Source organism: Giraffa tippelskirchi, chromosome 3, assembly GCF_054371585.1.
Source record: "Giraffa tippelskirchi isolate mGirTip1 chromosome 3, T2T-mGirTip1v1.2.pri, whole genome shotgun sequence".
Taxonomy (NCBI): domain Eukaryota; kingdom Metazoa; phylum Chordata; class Mammalia; order Artiodactyla; family Giraffidae; genus Giraffa; species Giraffa tippelskirchi.
The window spans coordinates 38,465,294-38,481,584 of record NC_137277.1 but is presented as its reverse complement, the minus strand read 5'-3'; the positions used below and the strand labels follow the sequence as shown (position 1 = coordinate 38,481,584).

The window sequence follows — 16,291 nt, the reverse complement described above, 5'->3', positions numbered from 1 at the left end:
TCTGCCCAATAGCCTAAAGGAGAGGTAGGTGGGAATGCTGACCCCGTCTTGCAGGTGCAAGAACTGAGGTCCAGAGTGGATGCGTGGCTTGAATAAGGTCACACAGCAAGCAGGGGTGTTTTTGGGTCTGTGGAAAGGGGCCCTGGAAGGGCTTCTCCCTGCTTCTGCCGATCTCAGAACCTGCCCAGGGTTGTCTGAGGGCTCTCTCAGACCGAGCCTAACTGACCCTTGTCTCCTCTTGTCCCGTGCTATTCCCAGGACATTCCCTGGACCAGCAGCATCGGGGTCACCCAGGAGCTTGTTAACAATGCAGAACCCGAGGCCCCACCCCAGGCTGGCTCTTCCTCCCTCCTCCTCGCTGACATGGGTCCTTGCCTCTGCCCACCTGCTTTCAGCTCAAGCACCAGCCAGCACTTTTTCCCACGGGCGCCCCCTACCCTGACCACCCGTTTGGAAGGTCTGGGGTCTGCACCTGGCAGCTGAACCATGGGGAGTACTGAGCAGCCCACTGGGCTGCAGGAATCCAGGAGGAAAACATATAACCTAAAAATACACTTTCTAGCATTTTCTCCAAAGTCCTATTTTAGGCAACAGCTGACATTTTCCGTGGAAAATGTAATCTCCAGTGTCCTGCGTTGAGATTAAAATCAAACAGACTTTTTCCTTCTGATCTATTTAGCTAAAGTGGACAGGAAAGGCAGCGGGGAGGGCCAGCCCTGGTTTCTGGGCCAATTCTCCAATAGAGCAGGGTCCTTTAGAGGTCATCTCAGCCATGCCCCAGCCTCAGTGCACACGTCAGCCTGTTTCTGCCATGCTCTACCCAGGAGTTTCCTCAACGCCTCAACTTCTGCAGGTGTCTTCAGGATTCCTGACCTAAGGAAGAGTTTATCTGTAAGTCTCACCCGAATCCCTCCCTCTGTCTACCTAGCCCCTCCCTCTGCTGGCGTGTAGCCTTGAGGCCACCATATTCCTCAGGGCATTTTTTCTGGATAGGAGTGAGGCCTGGGGTTGGGAAACCTATTCCTGAACATACCAGCTCTAGTGGGTGAAGTTGCTCAGTCATGTCCAACTCTTTGCGACCCCATGGACTATATAGCCTATCAGGCTCCTCCGTCCATGGAATTTTCCAGGCAAGAGTACTGGAGTGGGTTGCCATTTCCTTCTCCAGGGATCTTCCCGACCCAGGGATCGAACCTGGGTCTCCCGCATAGCAGGCAGACACTTTACCATCTGAGCCACCTGGGCAGCAGCCACCAGCTCTAGTCCCCACTGCAAACTGCCCTCCACCTGCTGGTCTCACCGGGTCTGCTCCCTCTCCCCTTCCACCTGACTGTCCCCTGCTGCTGACCCACAGCCCGATCCAAGGTCCACTCTCGGTGGTCGTTATCATGCTAGTCCCCCAGGACTTCTCATTCTCCGCACCTTGTGGACACACAGTAGGACTGCACATCCCATCTTCCTGTGCGAGTTGCAAAAAGAAGGATGTGTGTTAGTTTGGGCTGGAATGTAGAACTGCTGGAGAATGGCACTGTCCAGTGGGACGTCCCGCGGTGATGGAAGAGTCCTGTAGCCATGCTGTCTGATACGGTAGCCACCAGCCACATAGAGCTATTGAGCACTGGGAATGTAGCTAGTGTGACCAAGTAGCTACATTTTATTTCTTTATTATTATTTTAAAATATTTAATTATTTGGCTGTGCCAGGTCTTGGTTGCAGCGTGTGGGATTTCCATTTTCACTGTGGCATGTAAAATCTAGTTCCTTGACAAGGGATCAAACTTGGGCTCCCTGCATTGGCAGCCAAGTCTTAAGCCACTGGACCACCAGGAAAGTCCCAGTAGGTGTATTTTAAATTGATTTTCATTCATTGAAACTCCAACAGCCACACAAGGCTAGTGACTGCCCCACTGGACAGCACAGTCTGGAGCTCTCTGACCCTCTGCTATAGCAACCAGCACCTGTGTGACGGTATCTGCTTTGTGAACCTGAGTCACAGAGTCAGGAGACACTGAGCTGCACAGAGGTGTGTATGTACAGTGTGAGCAAGAGATGAAGTGGATTGTTTCAAGCCACTGAAATCTGGGGGTTGTATTCAGGTGAGACTTACAGATAAACTCTTCCTTAGGTCAGGAATCCTGAAGACATCTGCAAAGGTTGAAGCGTTGAGGAAACTCCTGGATAGAGCATGGCAGAAGCAGGCTGATGTGTGCTCTGAGGCTGGGGCATGGCTGAGATGACCTCTAAAGGACCCTGCTCCATTGGAGAATTGGCCCAGAAACCAGGGCCTGACCTGACCGGTGTTCTCTTCTCCCCAGACCTGGCCTCTACCGGGGTAGAGCAAGGCATCCCTTCCATCCCCACCGCCTGCTCCTAGGGCAGGCTCAGTAAGCCATGAGGTCACTGCAGATGCCCCCCCCATCCATGCAGGAGGGCCCGTCCCTGCTCCTGAAATGCACCTGCTTCCGGTCCTGCCTGAGCAGCTGGCTCCCCGGGGGGCCCTGGGCCTCATTTGGAAGATGGAGTACCACCCCCACCCTGCAGGGCTGCTGTGTGAATGAGCATTATTATCATTACTGAGTAACAGTTATTAAGCACCTACTATATACCAAAGGACTTCCCAGGTGGCGCTAGTGGTAAAGAATCCACCTGCTAGTGCCCGAGAGGCAAGAGACATGGGTTCGATCTCTGAGTCGGGAAGATCCCCTAAAGAAGGAAATGGCACCCCACTCCAGTATTCCTGCCTGCAAAATTCCATGGACAGAGGAGTCTGGCAGGCTACAGTCCATGGGGCCACAAAGAATCAGACACGAGTGAGCGACTGAGCACTCCTATACCAAGCAGTGTGCCACATGCCTCCTTCATCTCTGGAGATGAACGGCTGGGCCTTGTGCACCTAACACATGAGGAGGTGCTCCACAGACAGGATAATCACCTCCTTGTGTGCAGTACTCTCTTGTGATTCTCAAACAAGCCAGGAAAGAGGATATGATTATTACTCCCATTTTACAGAGTAGAAGCACAGAGAGGTTGAGTGCCTACCTAGTTCATGGTCACACAGCTGGGAAGTGGCAGGCAAGAGTTTTGAGCTCGGGCAGTTTGGCTCTCGAACCCGTGCTCTGGACCTCTTGCACTCACTCCTAGACTGTCCTGGCTTCCCACCCCAGTGGTCCCTGAGCCTCCCCCAATCAAGATCACCTGAAGGATCATCATCTCCCATGTCCTGACTGTTGGGCTGGAAGCCATCATCGGCTGGCCCTTCCAAGGAGAATGCCCCATCTCTTGATGCCATCCACCAAGCCTCATGGGCCAAGACAGTAGCAAGAGATGCTGCCCCTCCCAGACCCACACTGGGGCAATCCAGGGGCATATGACTCCCCCCAATATTGCCTCAATTGTTCATATGGTGGCCTCTTCTGACCAAATCCTACTCTGGGTAACTGTTGCCAGACTGAATCAGATACCCTGTCAACAGATACCCAATGTGGGGCTGGCCTGTAGGGTCCTGGGATGTGATCAGAGAAACTCTGCAGCTTAGAGCAGAGAGTCTGGTCCAAGGACTGGAGTTCAAAACCTATTATCTCGGTAGTTCTGTGACCATGGGCAAGTCACTTTAAGCCTGGCTGTGCCTCAGTTTCCCCGTCTGGAAAATGAGGATAATAACAGCAACCACCTCGTGAGGTTGCATAACATGTACGAAGCACAGCACATGGTGACTGCTCAGTAAACCTTAGCCATGACAACAGGGAACAGAAGTTCCCGTGTCCCTAGCACCTGGGACAGCAGCTGGCACACAGTAGGCACTCAATAAAACAGAATGAATGAATGACCCTACCCTGCTCACCAACCTTCCATGGCTCTCCTGGGCCTACAAGATAAAGACCAACCTTCAAGACCCTCCTGGACTCACCTGTCCAGAATCACTCTCATATCTTAGATGGCCGGCCCTCCCTCCACCCGCCAAGCAAGATGCCTCAGGGTTGCCCCTGGTTTTGCCCTGCTCCAAGATTTCACTTTCACAGTCCCTTCTGTGCAGGGTACCTCCCCATCTCCTCATTGGAACTTCCAGGAGGGCTTCCTGGAAGAGTCCTTCTCTCACTGGTCATCAATGTTGCCTCCTGCTCCAGTACTGGCGTACCTCTAGGGAAGGCAGGGGCTGAGTCATCCCTAGGTCCACCCAGAGCCTCATAGAATTGTTTATTCACTTGCCCCACGGTTCAGCCCTGGGGCCACAGCCCAGAGCCCAGGAGAAGGGAGGTGCAAGGCCAAGACTGCTCCCAGGCTCCACTCACCATCTGCTCCCTTAATTCCCCCCTTGACTCCTTCCTCCATTGGAAACTGGTATTTCGGCTTCTAAATGTTGGTTCCAGCCAGGTGAGGCAAGTGCTCACCAAGGTCTTCCTCAAAGGTAAATTTGCAGAGCAATTAAACTCTCATTTGCAAAGTCAGGGAGAGACCTTGGCTGGGCAGACCCCACCCTACCCGCCTGGGCTGTCCCTGGTCTCCAGGCCCCACCTGAAGTGGTCAGTCCTACTTGGCTGACCAGCCCCCAGAGGTGAAGTGTTGGCAAGGTAACTGTGTACCCGCAGTGTTGTGGGCAGATCCAGCCATGCCTCAGAGAGCTGCTGGTACACGGGCTTGGGGTTCTACAGGGGCAGGACTGGTGCAGAGGGGTGGGGGGGGAGGGGTGCCAAGGCTGCCCAACAAAGACGTGAGAACTCAGGTGAAGCCTGAAGGCTCTTCACACCTGTGAAGCCGCTATAGGGGATCTCAGGGCCGTGTCTCTGCCCTACAGACAACAATGGGGCCAAGGAAGTGGGTGCCTCAGCTGAGGGCAGGAGATAAGGTCACAGCCAAGTCAGCAACGGCAGGAATCTAAATCAAGACCATCCCTCCCACGTGGCGGCCCTTGAGCTCCAGTACCCACTGTACAGATGGGCAAGCTGAGGCCCAGGAAGGCAGGCCCCTGTCCCAGTCACAGCCCCTCCCCCAGCCCCCTTAAACCGAAATACTGCCCCTTCCCTGCAGAGACCTCCTGGGACCTCACCTGACCCCTACATCCCTGGGCTCTGGGGTAAGGGCGCTTTAGGGGGTGATGGCCCAACCCAGTCCTGCCTCCTGCCGAGGCTCACGTCCAGCAGGGATGATAGGCAGCCCATCCACGGACACAAGGACTCCTAAATATATACCCAGGGCTCCTAAATATATACAATAAAATGCCCAATAGGATTTGCAAACAGAAAAATGCAAAGGAAGACTGTGAGAGGCCACCTTCTATCAGATTGGCTTCTGATAAGGTACTGTGTTGGTGAGGTGGTAGGGAAACAGGTAGGATAACTGGTGCAACTTTATGAAGAACAGTGTAGCAACAGCTGTCAACACTGAAAATACACACTTCCTTGGACCCAGCAATTCCACTTCTAGGAATCTGTCCTCTGGTGATTTTCACAGTGTGTGAAATGACATGAGGACAAGGATACGCCTTATGTGTGTGATAACAGAGGCTTCACACAAATCCCAAACCCATGAGAAGCTGGAGGGAAGAAACGCTGGAACGGTCATGTGAAGAAACTCTGAGAAGCCACTAAAAAGCCCAAGGATGCACCACGTGGAACCATCCACAAGAGTGACTGTCACAAGGAGAGGAGGGGCAAAAGTCCCTCAAAATCCACTCCCTTTCACGTAAAAAAGACCCTCGATCACAGACCCAGAGGTGTGTGTGCACAGGATATCTTGTGAAGGAGACACTAGGGCTGCCGGGAAGGGTTTGGGGGGACAGGGCTGGGGAGCATTTACCCTACACCTTAGGGGCTTTTTGCATGTGGTCCTGTGTGCCCATTTTTATTCAAAAAATAAGTTGAGGGAATTCCCTGGCGGTTCAGTGGTTAGGACTCCACACTCTCACTGCCCAGGGCCTGGGTTCAGTCCTTGGTCAGGGAATTAAGATCCCATAAGCCATGGTCAAAAACAAACAAAACAAAAAAGTCAGTTGAAAGCTTGCAGAAATCCCCCCCGCACACCCCACCCTGGGCACCTCTGGGACCTGCCGAGAAAGGCGGGCTCACAAGAGGCCAGGAGCCTCCCACTTACTGCCCTGTCGGGGCCTCAGAGGGCACGGTTACATGCCAGGGTGCAGACAGATGGGGGGACAGTGAGGGAGTGGGGGAACAACTCCAGGCAGACTCACTGACTGTCGCCCCCCTCCCCGCTCAGAGGACAGGGAGAAGGACCCCGCCCCCTCCTCTGCCGGCAGAACTTGCGAACTTTAGGACTTAAGCAAATGACTTCCTTGTGGTTTCTAGCACTAACGACTTTGCAGGTGCATAGACTCCTGGGGTAGGGGGGGACACTAGTCCCTGGGGTGTCCCCTCCACCTGCAGGTCCCGCCCCCCACCCCCCGCCGGCTTCTGGCCCAGGGCCACGCCAGGCTCCTCTCCTGCCACAATAAGGGAGGGCTCAATGTATGTAAACACTCACAAATAACTCTGTGGCACGGGGGCCTATCATAGCCTCACTGACAATGAGCAAATAGAGGCACAGAGAGGCAAAGCAGTTGGTCCAGGATTGCACAGCTAAGGGGCAGAGCTAGGGCCTGAAACCCTGTCAGCCTCACTCCACAAGCCGTGTGGGATGCCCATGCCTCCTCCTCAGGCCAGGGCTGGAAGGGGAGGAGAGTCTGAGGCTTGAAGGGGCAGGTGGATCCCTTCTCCTCACCTGAGGACCTCCAGAGCCCTGGAATGCTTCCTGAGGAAAAAGCCCTCAAAGGAGCGGGTGAGGGGGTCGGTATAGGGAGAAGGCGGGCAGAAGGCTCCACTAGCTCTTGTCTAGGTGACCCCAGCTCCCAGCACAGGCCCCTACTCCAGGGTCCCAGAGTCTGCAGCAACTGTGACCCCCTTGAACAGACAGGAAAAGCGAGACCCAGAGAGGGGTAGGCACCCAGGGTTAGCTCCATTGACTGGGTGACCTTGGGTAAGCTGTCTAACCTCCTGGTGCCTCAGTTACCCCCTCTGTAAAATGGGGATGACAGCAGTTGCTTTTAGGAAGGAAAGAAGACAAGAGATGAAGAGTGCTAAGACCAGCGCCTGGCACATAGTAAATACTCAGTGAACATTAGCTTTTATTTTTACTATCATCAAAGCACAGAGGAACCGGAGGAGCCCAGGAATAGCCGCTCCCCAACTTTTCCTACCGCCGTCCCCAAAACGCACATCCACCTCTCTGGACCTACACACTGCACCGACATCCTTATCTATCACCAGCTAGGGCACCCGAAAATCCTCTCACCTAAACCAGACAACATGGGGGAGAACTAAAGGCTCCCTCCTTCTCAGTCAGCTTCCCCTCTTCAAGGAGACATGGGGGCCAGAAAGGGCCAGAAAGGAGAAGGGTGTTGGCCAGGGTAAGACAGGGCAACCTCTGTATGGTTCTGGAGAAGGGCTGGGCCTCCACTTTCCTTTGGGAATCAGGACTCCCAAGCGGGAGGCCACACAGAGGAGGCAGTGGAACCCCAGCTCTGCTGCCCTGACCCCCAGCCCCACCCATGAACTGGGGGACCGGCCTGGCTTGCCCTGCACTCCTCTGGCAAGGACACCCTGCCTGCCAAGTCACTAACAGGGGATATTAAATAATATTTATCTCCCTAGTTCCTCCCACAGCTCAACTAAATATAGCAGCTAATTTTTTTGAAAAAGGATTTCTGCTCCAGAAAGATAATATTTATATAAGAGGTGGTTGTCATAAACCAGTACAAAACCCAAAGCTCCCTTTCTGACAGCTCTTCACAATTTTCTAGCCAGCCCTGGGCAGTGAGACACAAGGGCCAGAGAACTTCCCCTCCGCCTGGCGGGGAACCCTGCCAGGGTGAGTCCCCGAGATCTGGACATGGGTCCAGGCTGCACGCTGGTGATGCATTTCTCTCCGGACCCCTAGGGACCCCGAGCCCTAGGGGTGGACGAAGGGGGCAAAATCCTGCCTGGAAGTGACTTGGGGAGGGACCTTTGCATCTTCTACCTTCCCAGGGCCACGTCTGGACAGTACACGCACTGGCCAGTGCCTCTGGGCCTGGGAGAATCCCACAGCCATTGAACATGAGGAAGGATGACACCTTTCCCTCCCAAACAGCAGCAGCGCCGAAGGCTCTCTCCAGACCAGAGATGGGGCAGGCGTGGCTCCAGGTCACCCAGGAAGGAAAGGCCTCCCCAGGCAACTCCCAGTGCGAGGCTTGAACCTGCCACCCTGCAGGGAGGTGGGTCTCCCGCCTCAGCAGTTCAAAGCCCCCACCACCGACTCCCGACAGCCACATCCGCCCGGGGTGGCAGAAAGAGGAAGACCTGGGGGGTGGGGGTGGGGGCACCGACGCTGCCAGCTGACAAGCTGCACCTTCCGGGCGTTTTATTGAGCCCTTGAGGGAGACTCTCGGGGTCAGCTAGGAGGCGGGACCTCAGGGTCTCCGGCTGGTCCGCCTCCAGCTGACCTCGGTGTGCACACCTGCCGGACTCGGGAGGGCTGCGGCGACGCAGGGATGCAGCGCGGAGCGGCGATGGGGATGGGCGAGGACCTGCGAGAGTGGACCGCGACCGGGATGGAGGTGGGAAGCCCGGAAGGGCCGCACGGGTCCCTGGGCCCGGAGGGAGGAGATCGGGGTGGGGGAGCCAGGCGTCCGGTCTCCGAACCCGGAACCCGCACCTCCTTCCCCGGCGAAGGTACAGCGCGGCCCCGCCGGGAGCCCCAAAAGCGTCTGCAGAGGTTTCCGGAGCCCTCGCTTCCTGCCCACCCGCCCGCGGGGCCGATGGCTGGGAGGGGCGAGGACCGCTCCGCGGCCACCGTGCCGGGGTGGGTTGGGGGGAGGGCTGAGACCGCGGCGCGCGAGGCCCCCGCTGCCCCCGCCTGGCCCGCGCTCTCACCGTTAGGGCCGTAGCGCTCCCGCGCGCCGGTCACCTGCTCCGCGCTCAGGCCTCCCTCGGCCGTCACCAAGAAGCGGCGCAGCACGTCGGCGGCCGGGAGCAGGTGCGCCTCCTCCATGCCGCCCGCCCGGCCGTCTGCGCCGTCGGCACAGTGAGGGCCGCCTCTCCGAGGGGCTACTGCGCCGGGCGCGGGGGACTTGGACCCCGACGGGCGCTGCGCAAGGCCATGACCGCGCTGGGACCTTCCCCGACGGCAGTGGCGCCGGCGGCCCGGGCCCCCGCCAGGATGCTGCGCCCCGGGCTCCCTCCCCGGGGCGGGGCGGCGCGGGGCCCGCCCCCGCACTCACACCCCTTCCGGCCGCCCTGGGAGCCCTCCGCCCCGCCCCCGCAGCGCCCCGGGGCGCGGAGGCTGAGCCACCCGCCCATTCTGCAGAAGGGGGAACTGAGGTCGCCCACGCAGAACGCGCAGAGCTTGGGGGAGCCGAGGGCTCGAGGTCCGGAAGAGCCTCGGCCACTGGCCACAGAGCTCCAGGGGGTGGGGGTGGGGGTGGGGGTGGGGGTGGGGAACAGGGCAGGGAACTGGGGAGAGCTGCTGAGCCGAGCTGTCTCTGAGCTGCCTTCTCTTGAGCCCTCTTGGGTCCTGGGGGGTTGCAAAATGGGAGACGTCCATAGAGGAGTTTCCTACCCCCTTGCTCGAACTCTGCCAAGTGTGACCGTGGGTCCAGAGGGAACCAAAAAGCCTGTGAATAAGCAAGTCTCCTCCGGAGCTGACAATGTTTTCTTCTTTTGATGTTGCAGTTCAGTTCAGTTGCTCAGTCGTGTCCGACTCTTTGCGACCCCATGAACTGCAGCACGCCCGGCTTCCCTGCCCATCACCAACTCCCAGAGCTTACTCAGACTTTTGATGTTTATGCTTGCTTTATTGTTGTTCTAAAGTCCAGCGATGAGGTTATTCCTCAGACAACCAGAACCTCTAACAATGGCCCAGGATAGATAAAGTAAACCAGTAAACTCACACCCTCACCCCAGCAGGAAATGTAACTGCCGAGGGCTCCTTCCAGAAGTCTGACGGTGTTTGGGGTGTAGGCCTCTGACCAAGACCCCTAGGGAGAGTGATTCTGGCCCAGGGCAGGGGAGGGTCTGGGGAACCCTCATTCCAGTGCTCCCTGAGCTCCAACCTGTCCAGGGGTACCAGGAGGAGGGGCTGTAGGTCAGGGAAGCAAACGGCGGAAGGCAGAAATCCCCTCACAGTGCCAAAAGGAGAAGAGAGCAATCTGCTCCCACCCATCCAGCTCGAGAGACCCAGCCCCCACCACCACCGCATACCCCTACCACGCTGGCCTGTGCTGCCCAGATCTCTGGGATCCACCTTGGCCGTACAAGGTCAGATATTTCAGGACTGAGCCCACTTGGCCAGTTGTTCAGACTCTAGACCCTACGTGTCTCTGCAGCCAGAAACCCTTCCGGCCTGCTGCAGCTTTCCACGCTTCCCTGAACACACAATCCCCAGCTTCCAGCCTGCCCAACCACTGTGTTGCTGCCCCCTACCTACTCAGTGTCCCCCGTGTTCCTGATCTCTTTCTGCCAGAATGGGGCCACGGTCCTCCTCCTCTGTCTCCCCTTTGCCTCGCCTCCTCGAATATAGAGACAATCAGCGAGGACTAGCTTTGACCCGTCACCCAGACTGTCTCCAGGGGCATCCGCTGAGGCTCAGCCTGCTGCCGTTAAGGTAGGGAAATGCTGGTTTTCTGGCCGTGGCTCCTTGCAGCCTGACATTTTATTTACTTATTTGTAATATTTTTATTTACTTTTTTGGCTGTGCTGCATTTGTGACTCATGGCATCTTTAGTTGCAACATTTGAATTCTTAGTTGCAGCATATGGGATCTAGTTCCCCAACCAGGGATCGAACTCCGGACCCTCTACATTAGGAGCACAGAATCTTAGCCACTGGACTGCCAGGAAAGTCCCACAGCCTGACATTTTACATCCCAAGTCTAATATTCCCTGTGTTTCTCCCTTTCTTCCTCCACCTCTGCAGCCCACAGAGACAGCCCTGCCTGTATCTCTGAGTTGTCAGGGAAAATGTTAGTCCGGGCTCTGTGGGGACAGAGCCCTGCAGCTCTTCACTAGAGACCTCTCTCCCAGGGACATGAAGCCCTGGTCACAAAAGCAGCTGGAAATCCCTCCCCTCCCCCACTTACACATCCTAGGGTCTGACTCCCCTTTGTCAACTCCAGGGACCTTAACATGAAGCCTCTCCCACTCCACCCCGCCCTCAGCTGTCAGTTGGTGTTTGCTGGAAGGAAGCGCCAGAAGGCTTGCCTGTTTGCTCTGGCAGCCTGGCCCATGTTCCCTTTCTCCAGCCCACCCCACCCCACCCTGCCTCTGAAGCCACCCCAGGCAGAGCCGGCAGCTGCCACCAACTCTGGCCCCCCACCTGGTAGGTTCACACACCTGTCAGCATGCCCACCTGCTCCGCTGCCCCCATGACAACTTCTGGGCACCCCTCTGCAAAATCTGCCACAGACTCACACACAGTCATCTCACACCCCAGCTCCTTGCCCAGTTGCTGTGTGCCCCATTATACCCTCTGTCTTCACCTGGCAACCAGCTGGTGGCCAGGGGGACGTGGGTACAGGTACTCTGTCCAAAGGGCTGGTCTGTCCTCCCCACCTCCCAGCTGCCAGGTACTGAGAGCTCCACGCCTGGCACCCAGTCCCAGCGCTGTCTAAATCCCCCACAGGACAGACGATGGCAGAGTTTACCACTTCTGTGGCAGGAGGCGTGCCTGCCAAGCTCACCTGAAGCAGGGGAAGGTGGAGCATGGGGGAAAGAAAGGTAAGTCTTTGCCGCCGGATCTGGACACAGGAAGAAGAGGCTGTTGCAGACAGAAAAAAACAACCTAACAGAAGGTGGGAAACCTCAGTCGTGTGTCAGAGACAGTGACTCAGTCCCTCTGCCTGGAGGGATCATAGGGAACACGAACAGGAGGGTCAGGAGAGTAGATCAGAGAGGCAGGGCTAGGACACTGAGAACCTTGATGGATCATTTAATGGCCTTACTTTTTAAGCAGTGAGGATTCCAGGTCACATTTGCCTTTAAGAATAGCTTCCCTCTCAGAAGCTGGTAAGACAGCAGGACTAAAGGGGAGAACAGAGGCTGAAAGGACCCCACATATGTTCTGAAGAAAAAGGAGGAGGTATGGACTTCCCAGGTGGCTCAGTGGTAAAGAATCTGCCTGCCATGCAGGAGACATGGGTTTGATCCCTGGGTTGGGAAGATCTCCTGGAGAAGGAAATGGCAACCCATCCCAGGATTCTTGCCCGGACAGAGGAGCCTGGTGGGCTACAGTTCATGGGGTCGAAAAGAGTCAGACACGACTGAGCGACTGACACTTCCACCTCCACATGGACCAAAAGTCAGAGTAGGCTGCGATAGAAAGGACCTGGTTTTGGATTAGATTCCGGGATGAGAGAAAGTAAGGAATGACAGCTAACTCCCGGTGGGTGAGAGGTTAAGCCCTGAGGTCTGGGAGGAGCAGATGGGGAGAGGAGACTAGGAGTGCATCTGGGGCCACGAGGAGTATGAGGGTCCTGCGGGTCTCCAGGTGAAAGTGGAGTAGACTTTCTCCAGAAGCTTCCCTCTCCCTGCCCCGCTTCATCTGTCTCTGCCTGAGCTCAGGCCCCATCTTCTCTCTCGAGCTTTGCAACAGCCTCCTCCCTGGCCTCCCTGCCTCCACACTTATCTCTGTTTATCAGGATTACCTGCCTGAGCTGGTGATTTCTTGACTTCCTCCCTCTGCTCAAGAACTTTCCTTAGCTCCCCGTGACCCATGACCACCAGGATAAAACCCAGACCTTTCAACCCAGAATTCACAGCCCTTTCTTTCCCAGCTGGCTCCCACATATATCCCAGCAGACTGGTCTCCCCACAGCTCTGCAAACCAGCCTTTCACATTCTAGCTTTAGCCCTTTGTCCAGGCTGTTCTCCAGCCTCACGTGCTCTCCAGCTCCGCTCCCTTATGTGTTTCCCCGCTTTGGAGACTCAGTTCGTTGGCTGCCCCACCCTTGTGTATTCATGCTCTTCCCTGCATGCTCCTGACTCTGAAGGAGGCCCCGTAGATCAAGGCTTATCTCACCATTGTGCACAAGGGGAAACTGAGGCCCAGGCAGAGGCTGGGACTAAAACAGGCACATGAGCCAGGGAGGCCAAGGCGGAGCTTTGGCTGAAACTCCCAGACCATGAGTCCTGTTCCTCCTGTGCGGATGGCTTTCCTCAGCTGCTGAGCTGGGAAGAGCTCCTCCGAGGCCCAGGAGTGAGCATGGGACAGCCTGGCCAATGGGGGCTCCACTTTGAAGCTGGGGGAGGGTCTCGAGCCCTAGTTCAGGGGACAGGTGCTAGGCCAGAGTTTGGGAGGGTTAGAGGCAGGAGGACTGGATTCCCACCCTGTTGCTGTCCCAGCTTCCCCTCCTCGCTCTCATTCTCTCCCTCCCTCCCTTCTTCCCTTCTTTTTTTTTTTTTCTCCTTCCCTTCCTTCCTTTCCAAATATTTATCAAGGACCCAGCATGCACCAGGAATGGTGCCAGACCCTGAGGAGAGGGTCCCTGATCCCCTGAGTTCACCTGGAGAAGGAAGCAAGTCATTCATCCCAAATAACCACACGCAGACAGGCCGTGGGTTCCAGGGATGCCTTGAGGATATGGTGGGGAGGACAGGGAGATCCAAGGAAGTCTCCCGGGGGAAGGGACGCTTCTGCTGAAATCTGAAGGAACAGGGGAGGGAAAGGTGTTCCAGGCCAAGGGAAAAAGTGAAAGCGTCTGGCTCTGGGACTGTAGCCCACCAGGCTCCTCTGTCCGTGGAATTCTCCAGGCAAGAATAGTGGAATGGGCTGCCATTTCCTCCTGCAGGGGATCTTCCTGACCAGGGATCACACTCAGGTCTCCTGCATTGCAGGCAGGTTCTTTACCATCTGAGCCACCAGAGAAGCCCAAGGAAATGCCATGCAAAGCTGACTTGGCCACAAGGCCTTGGAGGTGCCTGCCCATCTCGGAGCCTGAGTCCTCCTGTCTGTCCCATTAGTGCCGGCAGTGGAGCGGCTAGGGCAGGGGCAGTGGTCTTTAGAGAAGACACAGGGGCTGGGGTTGCCCTATAGCTGCCCCACTTTGGTTTGTAAATGGGTTTGACTTGAACGCAAACAGCCCTAGAGACCTGGGAACCTCACTTCCTCTTCTGGGGTCACCTGGGCCCAGTGGGCAGGTGTCCCAGGCTCCCTAAGATGCTGCTGCTGAGCATGGATTTCAAGTCTACTGTCTCAGCCCCATCCTGCCCACTTGGACAGACCCCTTGTAGGTGGGCCAGGAAGACTGACCTCCAGCTGTACAGAGTGGGAGACCCTCTTGTCGGCTCCCTTCCCTAACCCCAAGTTCTATTATTTTGGTCTTTGGGGCTTGGGGACCCCTGTGCAACTTCTGGATGCACCCCTCCCCTTCCACGCCCTGAGTCCTCCTTGGCCCAGGGGCCCACCTGACCTGGAACCACCCTCCCACTCTGCACCTCCGGCCTCTCCCGTGCCCTGGGACAGGCAATCCACCCTCTCCCCTCCCCTCGGCCCTGCCCCTCAGGGGTGTCCAGCTTCCTCAGCCCCAACTCATCATCACTTCTAGCCGCCCATGTTGTCCCACTGAGGCCACGTCTAGTTCCCTGTACCCAGTAAGAAGTGTCTTGTCTCTGGATCTTTTGCTCCCTCTGTTCCCTCTGCTGGGAACACCCTGGAGTCCTCTGGGGCTCATTCCTATTAGACCTTAAGGCCAGGAAGCTTTGGAGCATCCCTGAGGTCAGTAAGACTCTCAGCCCTGCATGATCCCATCAGGCTCCCTGCACCCCCTTGAGCACAGACTCACCTCTGTTCCCACAGGTGTCAGAGAGGGTGTTTGAATGACTAAGTTAAGGCAGGAAAACTCTGAAGCCTCTTCTGGGAAGGGGCCACACCTGGCCTTCAGGGACCTGGGGTGGGGGGCTTTGTCAACAATGGGACAGAACGGGCACCCAGGGTCTGCCACGCTGGACACCCAGGCCATTGTATTTTGGCCTGAGGAGCCTGGCCTCCTTTTCCTGCATCCACCTCTCTGGGACTGCCCTGCACAGCTTAGGGGCTGGGGCCTTGGGTTGGGCTGCTCACTCCTCAGCTTCTTGAGGCAACTTCCTGTCTTTGCCCCCTTATCTCCCTGGCCAGGCTGAGGAGAGGAAGTTGTCATCTCCCTCCCGTTGGTGGACAGAGACACCCTCTGGACCTCAGGAGGGGGAGGGGACCATATCACGTGAGGGTCTGCCTGCTTCTTCCCAGCCTGCGTCCTCTTGCTGCTGCTACTAGATTCCTCTTCCTGCACAGCCATACAGCTACTCTCCTGCTCAAGTATCTTCTATGGCTCCCTATGGTCTCCCCAATTAACGTCGACTCCTCAGCACCTTAGACTTCAGTCACCTTGACCTCTATTCTCCTTCCACGCCTCTGTGCATGCTGCTACCTATAGTAGGAAACTAGTTCTTCTTATCTTTATCTGTCTATATCCTCCTCACTCTTTAAAGCCAGGCTCAAGTGCTGCCTTCTCCAGGAAGTCCTCTTTGATGCCCCCAGGAGCCAGTGACCTTGTGCTTCCTGAGCGGCCCGGTATCTGTGTGCTTCTCCCTATTTGCCTGAATTTTCATCTGTAGCATCCAGGCGGTGCATCCCTCCAGAACAGGAAGGGGCTGCATCCGAATCATCACAAAGTCCCTGCAGGGAGGTCCAGTGCTTGAAGGTCATTATAAAGTTGACCTACAGCCTGGGAATCTCCTGAGGCTGAAACTGTGTTTATACTCTTCATTGTATACTCATCATTGTATCTCAGTGCCTGGCACCTGGTCTGGTGCTTACTAGACTCTCAAAGATACTGGTTGAATGAAAAAGTTTTTAGCCAATGGAGTAAGAGAAGAAAAGGAAATGGGGCACAAATACTGGAAAGTGAAAGATTGAGTGAGTGTAATCACATCCGGGAGCTGTGATATTCTCACTATGGATACATCAGAGTCGGCACTCCCATTGTATGGAAAGGGGTTTAAGGCCCAGAGAGAGGCTGAAATTTGCTGGCGGTCACACAGCGGGTTGGGTTCCCTCCTAGCTCTGTGTTACTTTTTCTGCTACAGTGTCTGGGACAAGTACATATTGTCTCAACTAGTCTTGGTCTATGCCTATCAGCACCTTGGCCGGTGAGGTGAGAAGTCCTGCATGGCAGGCAGGAGGCTTCATTCCAGTTTCCAGGCTATGCCTGACCAGTCTGTCTATGGAGCATCAGCTGGTAGTGGATTGTAAGACGATAAAACACAAAACTCCTATTTGCCTTGTAAATGGTTA

The 16,291-nt window shown here is 56.1% G+C and overlaps 1 protein-coding gene across 17 annotated transcripts in view; it reads right to left on the bottom strand.

The window, feature by feature from the left end:
• Positions 1 to 9,160, bottom strand: part of ATP2A3 (ATPase sarcoplasmic/endoplasmic reticulum Ca2+ transporting 3) — a 34,241-nt gene extending 25,081 nt beyond the window's left edge. For 12 of the 17 annotated variants that reach the window (XM_081579886.1, XM_081579887.1, XM_081579888.1 and 9 more), the window contains exon 1: positions 8,900 to 9,160. In XM_081579886.1, the coding sequence (XP_081436012.1) occupies positions 8,900 to 9,017 (118 nt within the window). In that variant the 5' untranslated portion in view covers positions 9,018 to 9,160. Of the gene's footprint in view, positions 1 to 8,681; positions 8,770 to 8,882 lie in introns of those variants that run through there. The other 5 variants (XM_081579895.1, XM_081579899.1, XM_081579902.1 and 2 more) reach the window with 2 other exon arrangements.
• Between the last annotated feature and the right edge of the window lie 7,131 nt (positions 9,161 to 16,291).